At 38.9% G+C, this 13,607-nt stretch overlaps 1 protein-coding gene across 4 annotated transcripts; it reads left to right on the forward strand.

The window, feature by feature from the left end:
- Positions 1–229: 229 nt before the first annotated feature.
- LOC121298662 lies at positions 230–12,678 on the forward strand. 4 transcript variants are annotated; one of them, XM_041225826.1, is made up of 11 exons: positions 230–313; positions 1,630–1,914; positions 2,964–3,245; positions 4,673–4,978; positions 5,168–5,425; positions 5,889–5,942; positions 7,359–7,427; positions 8,750–8,851; positions 10,178–10,216; positions 12,007–12,038; positions 12,441–12,678. In XM_041225826.1, exons 1-11 carry the CDS (start codon positions 235–237, stop codon positions 12,576–12,578), a joined length of 1,644 nt encoding a protein of 547 aa, XP_041081760.1. In that variant the 5' UTR covers positions 230–234; the 3' UTR covers positions 12,579–12,678. The 4 variants fall into 4 exon arrangements, with proteins under 4 accessions (XP_041081760.1, XP_041081763.1, XP_041081761.1 ...); XM_041225828.1 differs by having other exon boundaries at positions 237–313; positions 1,823–1,914; XM_041225829.1 differs by lacking the exon at positions 1,630–1,914.
- Positions 12,679–13,607: the final 929 nt, after the last annotated feature.

Consider the following 13,607-nt stretch of genomic DNA (forward strand, 5'->3'; position numbering starts at 1 on the left):
TTATTTTGTATTAAACCGGCGCCAACAGGCGTCTTCATCACTTCATTTCATCCGTCCTGTGTTTTGTGTATTGCCTTACCTTTCCTGGTTCTGACGCCGCCCACTTCGGCCGTCTCTGTGACACAGTGTGACACACGTTTCTGCTGATGTACAGGAAGGAAGGGATGTTGCGTGTGTATAGTGTTATTAATAGAGGAAGAACAGTTTTCTTTCAGTCCCTAAACACTGTTCAAAATGAAGAGACAGGCTTGTCATTCTGGTACACTGTTTTTTGGATCATTATTGCTGTGGGCTGTTGACTGTGTGAAGAGCAGTAAGTCACATTATTGATTGATTGATGTATTGAAACTTATTTACATGCCTCACATCGACACATTTGTTAGTAGGTCTATTAGCAATTTATTACACAATGAAAATATGTAAACAATTATTTCTTACACTAAATAAACAAAACAAATAAATATTGATCGTTATTTTGTCATAGCAAAAGGTTTTGACAAAAATAACAGGTAATCAATAAACAACGTCCAGGATCAACAGCACGTCCTGAAAAAAGAGAGAGAGAGAGATATACACATACATCACATCTGGGTAAACACGTGGTGAGGGTGAATAAAACGTAGGTCAGTGATCCTTGTCACCTTGTCTGAGCTTGGACCACTCTATGTTGAAGGTAAATGTTCTTCACTGATATTTTCACTTGATTCAGTAGAAGAATTTAAATCTCAATCGGAATTGAATATAATTTCTAGTACTTTCCCACCATTTCTCACTATTTTCCAGAGATTGACATTTTGTGACTGGGTTTGTTCTGTGTAATTCTGTAAATATCTGGCAGATGGCACATTACAAGGTGTTACAGACACCTAGAGTTGCTATATCAGATTGTCAGGAGTTTTGTAGACTCAGTAATTCAAGTTCAAAGTTCAAGATCAAAGCTCAAAAACTCAGCCCAATGACACTGGCTGCAGGCAGGCAATATGGGTAGATGCCATGAGAGAGGTCCTGTGGCAGGACGAAAGTGGGGATATTGGGTTGACAAGGAGTGGGGTGCATTTCTCCCTGTCAAAGCACATGGGAATGATTAATTAGGCTCCATCCACAGGTGTACAAAAAGGGTGTTCACAGGTGTTAATGGTGGTGAGAGAGGTGGTGGTTCATGGCGTGTTGACATCATTTGTTTACATCTGAGTTTTTGTCAAACCTTTTGTTTTGGCCCTTGTGCCATTTTGTTTTGTTGAGTGTATTCTGTCCTGTATTTCTATTTGTAAATACAAGTGTGTATTTGCAATTTAAACTGCAAGTTTTCTAAGCTTGAGTCTCTCTCTCTGCCAATAACATCCGGGCCTTAATGTTACCCTCTCACAGATCCTGACCTGAATGATCATATCCATGCAGAGCTGTCATCATTTAACATGTAAATGACCTCTCAAATGACTAAGATGACCTCAGGACTTTTGAAACCCACTTTCAACAGCAACATGCATTTGAAGTAGTAGAAAAAGATCCAGACCAAAAAATAACCCCAAAAAAGTCAGATTCATCCTAACTGTAATATATGGATGAGAACTTTGGAATCTGAAACTGAAGCATGTGCGGTGCCACTGTTTTTCTCTATTATTTCCACAGGTCCACCTGAATACTCTGTCTCTGTAGGGGGATCAATAATCCTGAATTGTGTGAACTTTACTGGTTTACATGGAGGGAAAGTCCAGTGGTCACGTGTCGTAAACAATCTCAATCAACTTTTGATTACCAGAGAAAGAAATAGTAGTATAAAAGGAATTAATGATGCTGAGGCCCGATTTGATCTTCTTACAAGGTCCCTTCTCATAATGAGGATAAAAACTGAAGATGCTGGAAGCTATGAATGTAACCGCAAGCTTGTGGCACATCTGAAGGTGCTGGAGTCTGGTGAGTGATATGACTTGGTCATTTAGCAGACTCTTTTATCTAAAGTGACTTACAGAGACTAGGGGGGTGAACTATGCATCAGCAACTGCTGCAGAGTCACTTGCAATATCCAAAGGATGAAGAGTTTAAGTAATTTACTCAGGGTCACACACAGTGAGTGGGGATTTGAACCGGGGACCTAATAGTATCAAGCCCTGTTCTTTAACCACTGGACCACCAAGCCTCCTGATATGTAACACGCCAACTGGAACTATCTGGAAAGAATACAGTAGTTCCAGGGGTTTCCACATGTTCTGCTTGTGGGTTTCATACCTTGTTGTTGGCGTTGGTATTTGCAAGTCCACCTTTGCCTAGCAATGTCTGACGACATGTCTAGTTTGGAGTTGCGCTGTTTGAGTTCCAAAGAAAATAGTAACGTTCTTATTCGTAGATGTCCTATGGTTGCAGTAGACGTCTGTCATTCAATTCACAGAACAGGAAAGCATTTGTGTATTGCACATATTATGCATATAGAGTTCTTTGCAACAAAATAAGTGCATTTTATTGTATACTGTATAATTCTCGTGTGTCAGAGAACAAGATACCAGATCTGGAATGTGGTGAGATCCGGCACAAATGAACCCCTGAGTAGTTTTGATTGCTGAACTAACATCTGCTGTTTATGGGATAAAATGAAAAATAATATTAATACCCCTCCAAACACACTTGAAGTGCAGAATATATACAGTATTCAGGGTCACAAGATATTTAGTAAGTAAGGAAGCAAGGATCTGAATTGGTAAAATTATAAGCAGACTAATACCTGGTTTCCTTGTCTGCCCCAATACTTTTTGGACACAAACAAGTGGTATCATTTCACAGCACTGTAAATAAAAGTATTCTCTCTCTACACTCACCTGAAGGGCCAGGTGGGGTCATAAGGAAGGAAATTATTATGTAGTGTGGTGTTGTGATTAGATAGATAGATTAAAAGGGCTTCAGCTGATCAAAGAAAACATGTTGTTTTTTTTTTGGTTTTTTTTTAACAATGTTAATTTCTATACCCACAGGCCCAACTAGGTATTCCGTGTCAGAGGGGGGTTCGGTGATCCTGCGCTGTGGAGTTTCACCTCCTCAAGAGAGTAAGAGTGTAAAGTGGGTGCACAAAGAGATTGGAGATACTGCTCCAAAGACTATTGTGACAAGAGATGAGAATGATAATAATGACATAAGAAATGGGAGATTTCAACTACATAAAGACTCTACTCTTCAGATAGATAAAGTAAAGACAGAAGACGCTGGGAGTTACAAATGCAATGAGACAGTTGTTGCGGAATTACAGGTCCTGCCTGGTAAGTATACCTGCTGTATGCATGCCTTTGCACAGACCTCAAACCCAAAGCATGAACTGATGAGATATTTGGAATATGCTATGGGTTGGAAAAAAAAGTTTCAAATCCATAAATTTTCAACATTGTTTTTTTATTTATTTTTTCCATTCATACACATTTTATATTTATGAAATATTAATAAGCAGCACCTTAATATAAAGTGTTTCCATCCTCTTTTGGTACTTTGGTACTTGTATTTTATACTTCAGTTTGGTATACAAATATATTAAACAGATAAAACTATAGATAAAAAGAATGCTGCTGCTCTAATAATCTAGTTGCAATCGGACCATGTGACCACACCAGACCATGTGTTTACATAGTAATTACTTAGTAAACACTTGAGTACTTACACACAATTACAATGTTATTATGTATGGTTATAATGTACTTAATGTGTAAATCTTTTTCCACTATATAACCCTAACCTTAACCCTAACTCTATCCCTAACTCTAAACCTCAATCCCAACCCTTACCTTAACCTTACTAGCTATAAGCCTCATTTGTTTTGATACAATTGTGTAACCCTTTGCTGTCCTGTGTCGGACCAGATCCGACATTACAATTTTTCCTTTCCAGTCCGATGTCGGACCAGGTCCGACATCATCAAAAAGATGTAAAGCACAGGTCTCTAGTCGTTTTTTCTCTGGAAAAAGCAGAGAAAACCTTTCAATGGCCGAGTGAGACAGATAGGAGCCGAATGAAGCCAAAAAAAAGGCTTATCTGACAGCCCATCCACTACAGAGATAACACGGAAACAAAGGAGATAGCTACTTCCGCATCCAGCGCTCAAAGAATATTATGTACATTTGCAGAGCTTTTTTGAGATGTTATAGTAATAAAATAATGACTTGGATCACATTATTGACGAATTTGGTGATAAAACGAATGATCAGGAGAGGATTTATTAGTATGCATGTCTATAAAGAGGTATGTGAAAAATACAGCAAACAAGGGGAGGGGCTTGGCTGGAGATGATGTTCTTTTGCCATGCAGTACCCTTTAACCTTTTTACTCTGAAATAAAATTATTTAAAACAGCGCATGTAAAATAAACAGTGCATGTGCAAATAAATTGAACCTGACATGCCTGACAAGTGCTGAATAAATGGACTGCAAAGGGATAAGCAATATCTAGCACTCCTTTAATCATCAACATCAGTACATTTTTAAACTCACCCATGTGAACACAGCAGAGTTCTCAAACATGCAAGCATTAACCTGTCCCTCTGCAACAGTCTGCCCCCAGTAAACACCACATCACATCTCTACTGAGGGGTATTTCTTGTTGATCTTACATCCACAAGGGACAGTATTTTGCAGGTGGACAGGTTACTGGTTAAAAGCTGGTATACCAGCTTATTTGTGTTGAATTCTTGTCCCTGCAGGTCCTAGCTCACAGTACCACAGACCCCAATTCTATGTCTCAGAGAATGAGACTGTCAGCCTGCGCTGCTTGGATACCGAGACACACGTGCAGATAGTGGCCTGGAGCAGGGAGAACATTGCAGGAAGAGCAACTGTCCTTTCATCCAGAGAGCCGAACGGGATGATCAGATATGGAATTAACGGGCAAGATATGCGAATGCAAGTTCTTGAGGACAACTCCCTGTCTATAGTGGGAGTACAAACGCGAGATACCGGCACTTATCAGTGTAATAGAAGTGATGTTGCAGATTTAATGGTGTTGTCTGGTGAGTAGTTCTGTCTCTCTTTTAATTTGCAATTCTGGGCCGTAATTATGGTGTATGCAGAGTACACAGAGGGTGCACTGATGTAGGAAGAAGGCAAGCAAGAGGTAAGAACCCTTCTGAATGCAAGTAAAAGGTTATAAAGCTATATGCGGTATATTGTACTTTAGTTCTGCTTCTCTCTCTTTTCAGTGGCCTTGAACAAAACTAATTCTGTCGTGGAGGGAGATCAAGTTGTTGTCACATGTAAAATCCACGACCGATTCAATAATCATTCCCATACCTTGACGATGTCAGTTGATCAAGAAACACTCAAAACTTCTAAAGGGACAACAGTAAATGAGACGCTGCCCGCTATGAGCGAGACCGACATGAAGAAAACATTCCAGTGCAGAGTGGAGATGGGGGGGACCGTGAGAGCAAAGACATCGTTGACTCTTCACATACAAGGAAAGTTTGGTATTTTGGTCATGCTTTTATTCCAGGAGTTTAAACAAAAAAGGTACCAGATTTTATAATTAAGGAAGAGGGATCGTATTTCTATTTCAAGACCTAATCTACTGACCTTGATTTGCAGTAGCTTCCATAGCAGCTTCAAGTTTTCATTTGCTTGTTGGTTTTTTGCCTCATTGTTGGTGTCGGTAGTTGCATGCCGACCTTTGCCTCGTCGTGTTTTAATATAATGTTCAGGTCTGAACAATCCCAGTGGCTGGCTGACTGATCGAACAGTGAAAAACATACAGCCATACCTGTAATCGTTGGTTACACTTCAATAATGCATCTCTAAATGTGTTTTAAGGGCTGTAATAAACAATATGATACAGTAAAGCAGATCTATATCTTGTCAATGTTATTGTTGTTGTGATTTCCTGACACTTTCCTAAATAAATAAATATTTAAATAAATATTCCAGGTACCTCTAGAAAGGAGGATGAAAATGAAAGAGGCACAACACCTAGGAACACCGGTAAGGCAACAAAATACCACATATCTTTCTTGGTTTAAACAGCATTATTTAATTTGTTGTGTGTGGCCATTTTGTTGATCTAAATAGTCACTGTGATTGCCCTTATTGATTTGGGCACAGTGACAGGGTCATGCTCGTGTCACTTGTGTGGGTAGCCGCTGATTAAACATACAGAGAGACAACTGGGGGTGGAGTTGAAAAACGCCAGCACAGGCGCGCAGGATTTATTCATGCAAAAACAGAAACGAAAGTAAACAAAACAGGTCATGTGACGTTACCAGCAATGGTAACGCACAGAGGACACATACAGCAAGATCTGCAAAGGAAAAAGTAAAACAGTACAAATTAAAGGTGCCGTAAAAATGGCTAGCACTACTTCCCTAAACAGGTGGTCCCGCTGGAATGCACTTGTCTCTATACTGTAGGCTGTTATTGTTTGAAACTAAGCTCTGTTCCCTCCGCACCCCAGTATACACACGACCTTTGGCAGCTGCAGTTTCTTCTTGTGTGCATGCTGGAACCCTGATCCTGGTTAACCCATGCACTAGTCAGCAGTCTCCAATTCTCTCCAGCGGGATTCCAGACCTCCGTAGCGGCGAGTCTCATGGCCTTGCAGCAGCCTCCTGCGGGTGTTTTTGAACTGAGGGACACTCGGTCAAGACCGGCCCACCTGCTGATCGAGGACCAGCACAGCCAATCACTTGCTGCCTTTCCCCTCAACCAAGCCCAGCAGGCTGCAAGTCTCAATCGAGCGCCCGTCTGTAAACAATAATTCAATCAAACAAATCAAATCCAAAACAGTACATAATAAACCCATTCACACATACAAGTCACATCAACACCAATTTCCCACTGTGCAGGGCAATCGCCCTGCCACAGCCAGCCTGTACTTTTAAAAATACTATACTTTCACTCATCAGCTCTTGCACATTTCCTGCTGTTAATAACATCACAAATTTTTGTTATCTTTTACTTCTCTGTACCGGAACGTTATTGCTTTCACAATAACAGCTGTTTTGTGGCGTGAACACTGGGAGGGAAATTTCACAGATGTGATGCATAGTTCACCCCCTAGTCTCTGTAAATCGCTTTGGACAAAAGCATCTGTTAAAAGACTGAATAATAATAATAATAATAATAATAATAATAATAATAATAATAATAATAATAATAATAATAATAATATAACTCTGCTGGTGTCTGTCTGTCTCTCTCTCTCTCTCTCTCTCTCTCTCTCTCTCTCTCTCTCTCTCTCTCTCTCTCTCTCTCTCTCTCTCTCTATTAATCAGTATATGAAAGAAAGGGAGTAAAGACAGGAACATTTATAGATTTGTTTTTTTACTTACTGGTGTTCAATATTTTTTTATTAATCTCAACATATCCTTGTATTTGATCAATAACATGTTAATATTTCAGGTACCGCTACTGGAAAAAGTGGCAATGGACAGAAGGACAATAACAAAGACAGTCAGAAAGGAAAGAAAGGTACCCTCAGCAACCCTGTCATTTATTGCAATATAATAAACTTGTCTGCCAGGGTAGCTTAGCCAGAGGTAGATGCTGGTAGATACTTAGTCTAGAAGAAATCAGCAGACAGTGTTGTTTTAATGAATAATTATTTTATATTCTTTTCTTGGCACCTCTCTTATAGCTTCTGTTCTTTGAGAAGTTGTAGGTGGTGTTTATGTGTGTAGTTCTTTATCCAATGGTCACATTAAAAACAATTCAATATAATGCAGCATATACAGGGGTGCAAATTATTTTGAAAATTGATGAAACTGTTTTGAAAGTTTAGCACTAGAGAGCCTAGTTGTGCTAAATTATAAAACCCCACCCTAATCAACCCCCTCACTAATTCTCACATGACACAAAGTGGATGAGTGTGGGTAATGCGATGTGTGTGGTCCTAAAGAATGAATAATTAAACATGTCTCCTGGCACCAGAATTGAATGTTTCTGGTGCTACATGAGATACCCTGGTGCTAGAATCTAGTGTCATAGTGCCAAATTGGCACCCCTGCTATAAATGTTCACTGGGGCTTTTAAATGAGTGCATCAGTAATACCCTAGCACAAAGCATGAACAGAATCTTATCTGACCATTAACCCTTAGCGGCCCATTTATTCAGCGCTCATCAGTCTCATCAGGTCCAGTTTATTTTCACACGCGCTGTTTATTTTACACGCGCTGTTTAATTTTTTTTTTTCAGAGGAAAACAGGTTCAAAAGGCATGGAATCTCAAAAAAAACCTCAGTACTGAATCTACAGCCAAGCCCCACCGCTTGTTCACTGTGTTTTTCACATACCTCTTTATAGACATGCATACTGATAAATCCTCTCCTGATCACTCGTTTTATCATCAAACTCCTCAATAATGCGATCAAAGTCATTATTTTATTATTAAAACATCTCAAAAAGATCTGCAAATGTCTGTGATATTCTTTGAGCGTTGGATGCAGAAGGAGCTACCTCCATTGTTATGTTCGTGTTATCTCTATAATGCATGGGGCTGTGAGAAATGTCTTTTTTCCGGTTTCATTCGGCTCCTATCGGTCTCACTCGGCCATTGAAAGGTTTTCTTGGATTTTTCTGGAGAAAAATTGATTACAGACTGGTGCTTTACATATTTTTGATGTCGGACAGGGTCCGACATTGGACTGGAAAGGGAAAATTGCAATATCGGACCTGGTCTGACATAGGACCGCAAAGGGTTAATACAAATGCATAGAAGTTTTAATTTCAATGGGAAAAAATATGTTATTATATGCTATTCCGAACCTAATTATGAATTTTGACTGTGTTCTCAGGCTCAACATTCGTGATTTTCGTCATCCTGATTGTAGGTTTGCTTGCAGTTTTGGCTCTGGGCACTGCAGTTGTGTGGATGAAAAAAAGAAACAAACAGAAAGGTATTCTTCATTTTTTAAACTGCATAAGCAGGCCACGAGTCATGCTATCTAGCAAAGATGCAGATTGAATCACGCTGATAACAGAAAAATACAAATATTAACAGCAATTTAATTAAGCTCAAGGGGGCGGTCCCTGTTTGGGCGTCACTTATAAGAAACTGCTGGACAGATACCTCATCATACTTAACACAATATAAACAGTGGTGTAGTCCTAAATCTGAAGGTACTAAAACATTACTAAAATATAGATTTTCTTAAACAAGAATTATTAGACGAATTTGCATTTATTGTAAACTGAATTTCTACTAATATACAAGGTAATGCATTTATCAAATTTCAACAAGTATTTTCACAAATTGTCTTTCTTCGTCTTATCAGAATGCTTTACCTTATGTGTCTGTGTGTCAGCGGCTCAGTTTGTGTTGGGGTTCGCAGTCACAGTCGATAAACTGTTCTGCCGTCTTTGTCAGCATTTTTAGCCTTCTTAAAGAAGAAGTTCTCAATAGGAGAGATTCCTAATGCTTTTTTCATTGCATCAAGATGACTACTGACTGAATCAGAGTTCTGCTGGAGATGTGGCTTGCCTATATGCAAGTTCTTGTTTGGCTACACAGCTGCCTATGGTACCAGAACTGCATATACCACTGAATATAAGAGATATTGACTGAGGATTGAATTCCTTGTCCCCAGGTTCATAGACCAACCAATGTCTGCCTGTTGTGTTAAAAGACATGAAAAAAACAGAGCACCGCTCATGAAGAATGGTTGGCTTACCATTTTGCCACTGGAATGAATTACTGCAATCCTTTTTTGCTGGCCTCCCCAAATAATCTCTCGCCCCTCCAACAGTTGGTTTTGAATGCAGCCACTTGTGTTACCACTGTATTGTATTGTATTGTCCTGCATCTGTTTTAAATAATAATAAAACAATAAATAAAACGCTAATTTACAGCATCTTATGGCATTTAAGTCTAGACTGACTTAAAAGGCTCTTGTAGTAACATTTATTGTTATTATATGTATATAATAGCAATGTCTTTTAAAACATCATTCAATGTTTTTCTAGAGTGCTGACTAGACACATCCATTTGCATGTTGTTTTTGTTGGCCCTATTCCGAATAAAATACAACTGATCATCATAGACCAGTGGGCGGCTTCTTTAATAAGAGTCTAGAACAGTGTCAGGAATATCAAACAATATTTTATTTACAACAGAAAAAAAAAAAATCTTTAAAAAACTTTGTGAAAAGACTATTTTTGACTGAACTCAGTCAAATTTAAAGTTCATTTAAAGTTATAACCTTTTAACTGGTCTTCATTCCTAGGCAACCAGTATGAAGATGTGCAGCCCCAAGCTGCAGACAGTAAGTTCCCTTCCTCTTTTCAAACTGTGCAACACAATCTTCCTTAAATGGTGGTTTAATACAGATAGTATCTCTCTCTCTCTCTCTCTCTCTCTCTCTCTCTCTCTCATATATATATATATATATATATATATATATATATATATATATATATATATATATATATACATACACACTGAATAAAAATATAAATGCAACATGCAATAATTTCAAAGATTTTACTGAGTTACAGTTCATATAAGGGAATCAGTCAATTGAAATAAATTCATTAGGCCCTAATCTATGGATTTCACATGACTGGGAATACTGATATGCATCTGTTGGTCACAGATACCTTAAAAAAAAAAAGGTAGGGGCGTGGATCAGAAAACAGTCAGTATCTGGTGTGACCACCATTTGCCTCATGCAGCGCGACACATCTCCTTCGCATAGAGTTGATCAGGCTGTTGATTGTGGCCTGTGGAATGTTGTCCCACTCCTCTTCAATGGCTGTGCGAAGTTGATGGATATTGGAGGGACCTGGAACATGCTGTCGTACATGTCGATCCAGAGCATCCCAAACATGCTCAATGGGTGACATGTCTGGTGAGTATGCAGGCCATGGAAGAACTGGGACATTTTCAGCTTCCAGGAATTGTGTGCAGATCCTTGTGACATGGGGCCGTGCATTATCATGCTGAAACATGAGGTGATTGTGGTGGATGAATGGCACGACAATGGGCCTCAGAATCTCATCACGGTATCTCTGTGTATTCAAATTGCCATCGATAAAATGCAATTGTGTTCGTTGTCTGTAGCTTATGCCTGCCCATACCATAACCCCACCGCCACTATGGGGCACTCTGTTCACAACGTTGACATCAGCAAACCACTCACCCACACAACACCATACACGCTGTCTGTCATCTGCCCGGTACAGTTGAAACTGGAATTAATCCGTGAAGAGCACACTTCTCCAGCATGCCAGTGGCCATCGAAGGTGAGCATTTGCCCACTGAAGTCGGTTACGACGTCGAACTGCAGTCAGGTCAAGACCCTGGTGAGAACGACAAGCATGCAGATGAGCTTCCCTGAGATGGTTTCTGACAGTTTGTGCAGAAATTCTTCGGTTGTGCAAACCCACAGTTTCATCAGCTGTCCGGATGGCTGGTCTCAGACGATCCCGCAGGTGAAGAAGGACGTGGAGGTCCTGGGCTGGCGTGGTTACACGTGGTCTGCGTTTGTGAGGCCGGTTGGACATACTGCCAAATTCTCTAAAACAACGTTGGAGGCGGTTTATGGTAGAGAAATGAACATTCAATTCTCTGGCAACAGCTCTTGTGGACATTCCTGCAGTTAGCATGCCAATTGCACGCGCCCTCAAAACTTGAGACATCTGTGGCATTGTGTTGTGTGACAAAACTGCATGTTTTAGAGTGGTCTTTTATTGTCCCCAGCACAAGGTGCACCTGTGTAATGATCATGGTGTTTAATCAGCTTCTTGATATGCCACACCTGTCAGGTGGATGGATTATCTTGGCAAAGGAGAAATGCTCACTAACAGGGATGCAAACAAATTTGTGCAAAAAATTTGAGAGAAATAAGCTTTTTGTGCCTATGGAAAATTTCTGGGATCTTTTATTTCAGCTCATGAAACAAGGGACCAACACTTTACATGTTGCGTTTATATTTTTGTTCTGTGTGTGTGTGTGTGTGTGTGTGTGTGTGTGTGTGTGTGTGTGTGTGTCTATATATATATATATATATATAGACACACACATACTAGTTTAACACTGATGCTTATTTTACAGTGAATGCATCTGGGAGCGATGGAGAAGACAAGGTATGTGTTATTTTATTTATTAATTTGTACTTGACTTTTAATTTATTCCTAGTTAAATACTAGTATTACCATATGACTAGCAAAGGAATCTTTCTACATCTCTATGATGGAAGACTGATATATTTGTTATACTTCTTTTTTTTCTTAGTATTGTTCTAGAATTTTCACATTAGCAAAATTCGTATCTCGTTTACTTTACATCACCCTGAATAAGGCTTCTTCTAAACTGATGCTCTTTGGTCTTACACTATGATGATGGTGATTATTATTATTATTATTATTATTATTATTATTATTTTGTGATGCTCATTTTGTCTGATTATCTCCACTCTGTTGAATTATCTTCATTAATGCGTAGCCCTTTCATAGTGTTTATGGCAGTTGTTATTTTCTGAATTCTAGGTGGACAATGGGAATGGAGATGGAGAAATCCTCTATGCAACTCCTCGTATCCTTAACAAGAAAGGAGGGAAACCCCAGAAGCATGACTGCGAGCCCTGTGTCATCTATTCAGAGGTTGCTACTCAAAAAGGCAAATAGAGAAGCGCCTCAGACATTTTTGTAGAGCTAAATAAATGCATTTGTATATTCAGTGTACAGCTATGGCCAAAAGTTTTGCATCACCTAGATGTATAAAGAGGTATGTGAAAAATACAGTGAATAAGCGGTGGGGCTTGGCTGTAGATTCAATACTGAGTTTTTTTTTTAGATTCCATGCCTTTTGAACCTGTTTTCCTCTGAAAAAAAAAAAATTAAACAGCACGTGTAAAATAAACAGGAAGAAATGGCCCTGGTCTGCTGTTTTAATGACATTGCAGTTCTGAGTGATTTTGCCATATCATTTACTATAAGACTCGAGTAGTTTGTAACATTTTAATGCTGTGTCCTGAATATTCTCTTACTTGTGTATTGTAAAAGGAAATAGTATGGCAAGGAGAAGAAAATGTAAGGAATGCATGTGTTTTATATAAATTTCTAATTTGAGGGTTGCTTAAATTGTTTAATAATAGTGACAATGATAATAATAAACTAGTTTAGCCAGTGTGCATGTTATTTCTGTGTGAGAATTTGTGATAAGAAACAACCATGGTACATTTGTTCATTATTCTTTTTTTTTTTTTTATGAAATACGTTACACTCTTTAGATAATCAATTTCCTCCAGTGCTTGTTTCAGTCATAATATTCTTCTGAAGTACCATTATGTCAATTTGTGTTCCTCGTACAGACCAAATGTATGATGGATTTTTCGTTCCACTGTCTGTCTGCCATGTGATTTCACAAGGCTATTTATTATTGGCTGCAGGCCTGGCGGCAGGTTGCCAGGTAACCTACACGAGGCAAGTGTTGGAAAAGTGTTGCTTGTTTTATTTTTCATGAACAAAACTCTGGTTGCTCCCTGGATCTTAATATACATACATCGCTTAAAATACAATGTCCATTAAATAAATAACCAGATGAATTTAAAGACCAGGAGCACTTTAATAAAAGACCAACACTGAACAGATAAATGGGTTAAACCATTTTATTTTTTATTAATTGCAACACGCCAACCAGTTACAGCAAGCATT

This window comes from Polyodon spathula, chromosome 24, assembly GCF_017654505.1.
Source record: "Polyodon spathula isolate WHYD16114869_AA chromosome 24, ASM1765450v1, whole genome shotgun sequence".
NCBI lineage: Eukaryota > Metazoa > Chordata > Actinopteri > Acipenseriformes > Polyodontidae > Polyodon > Polyodon spathula.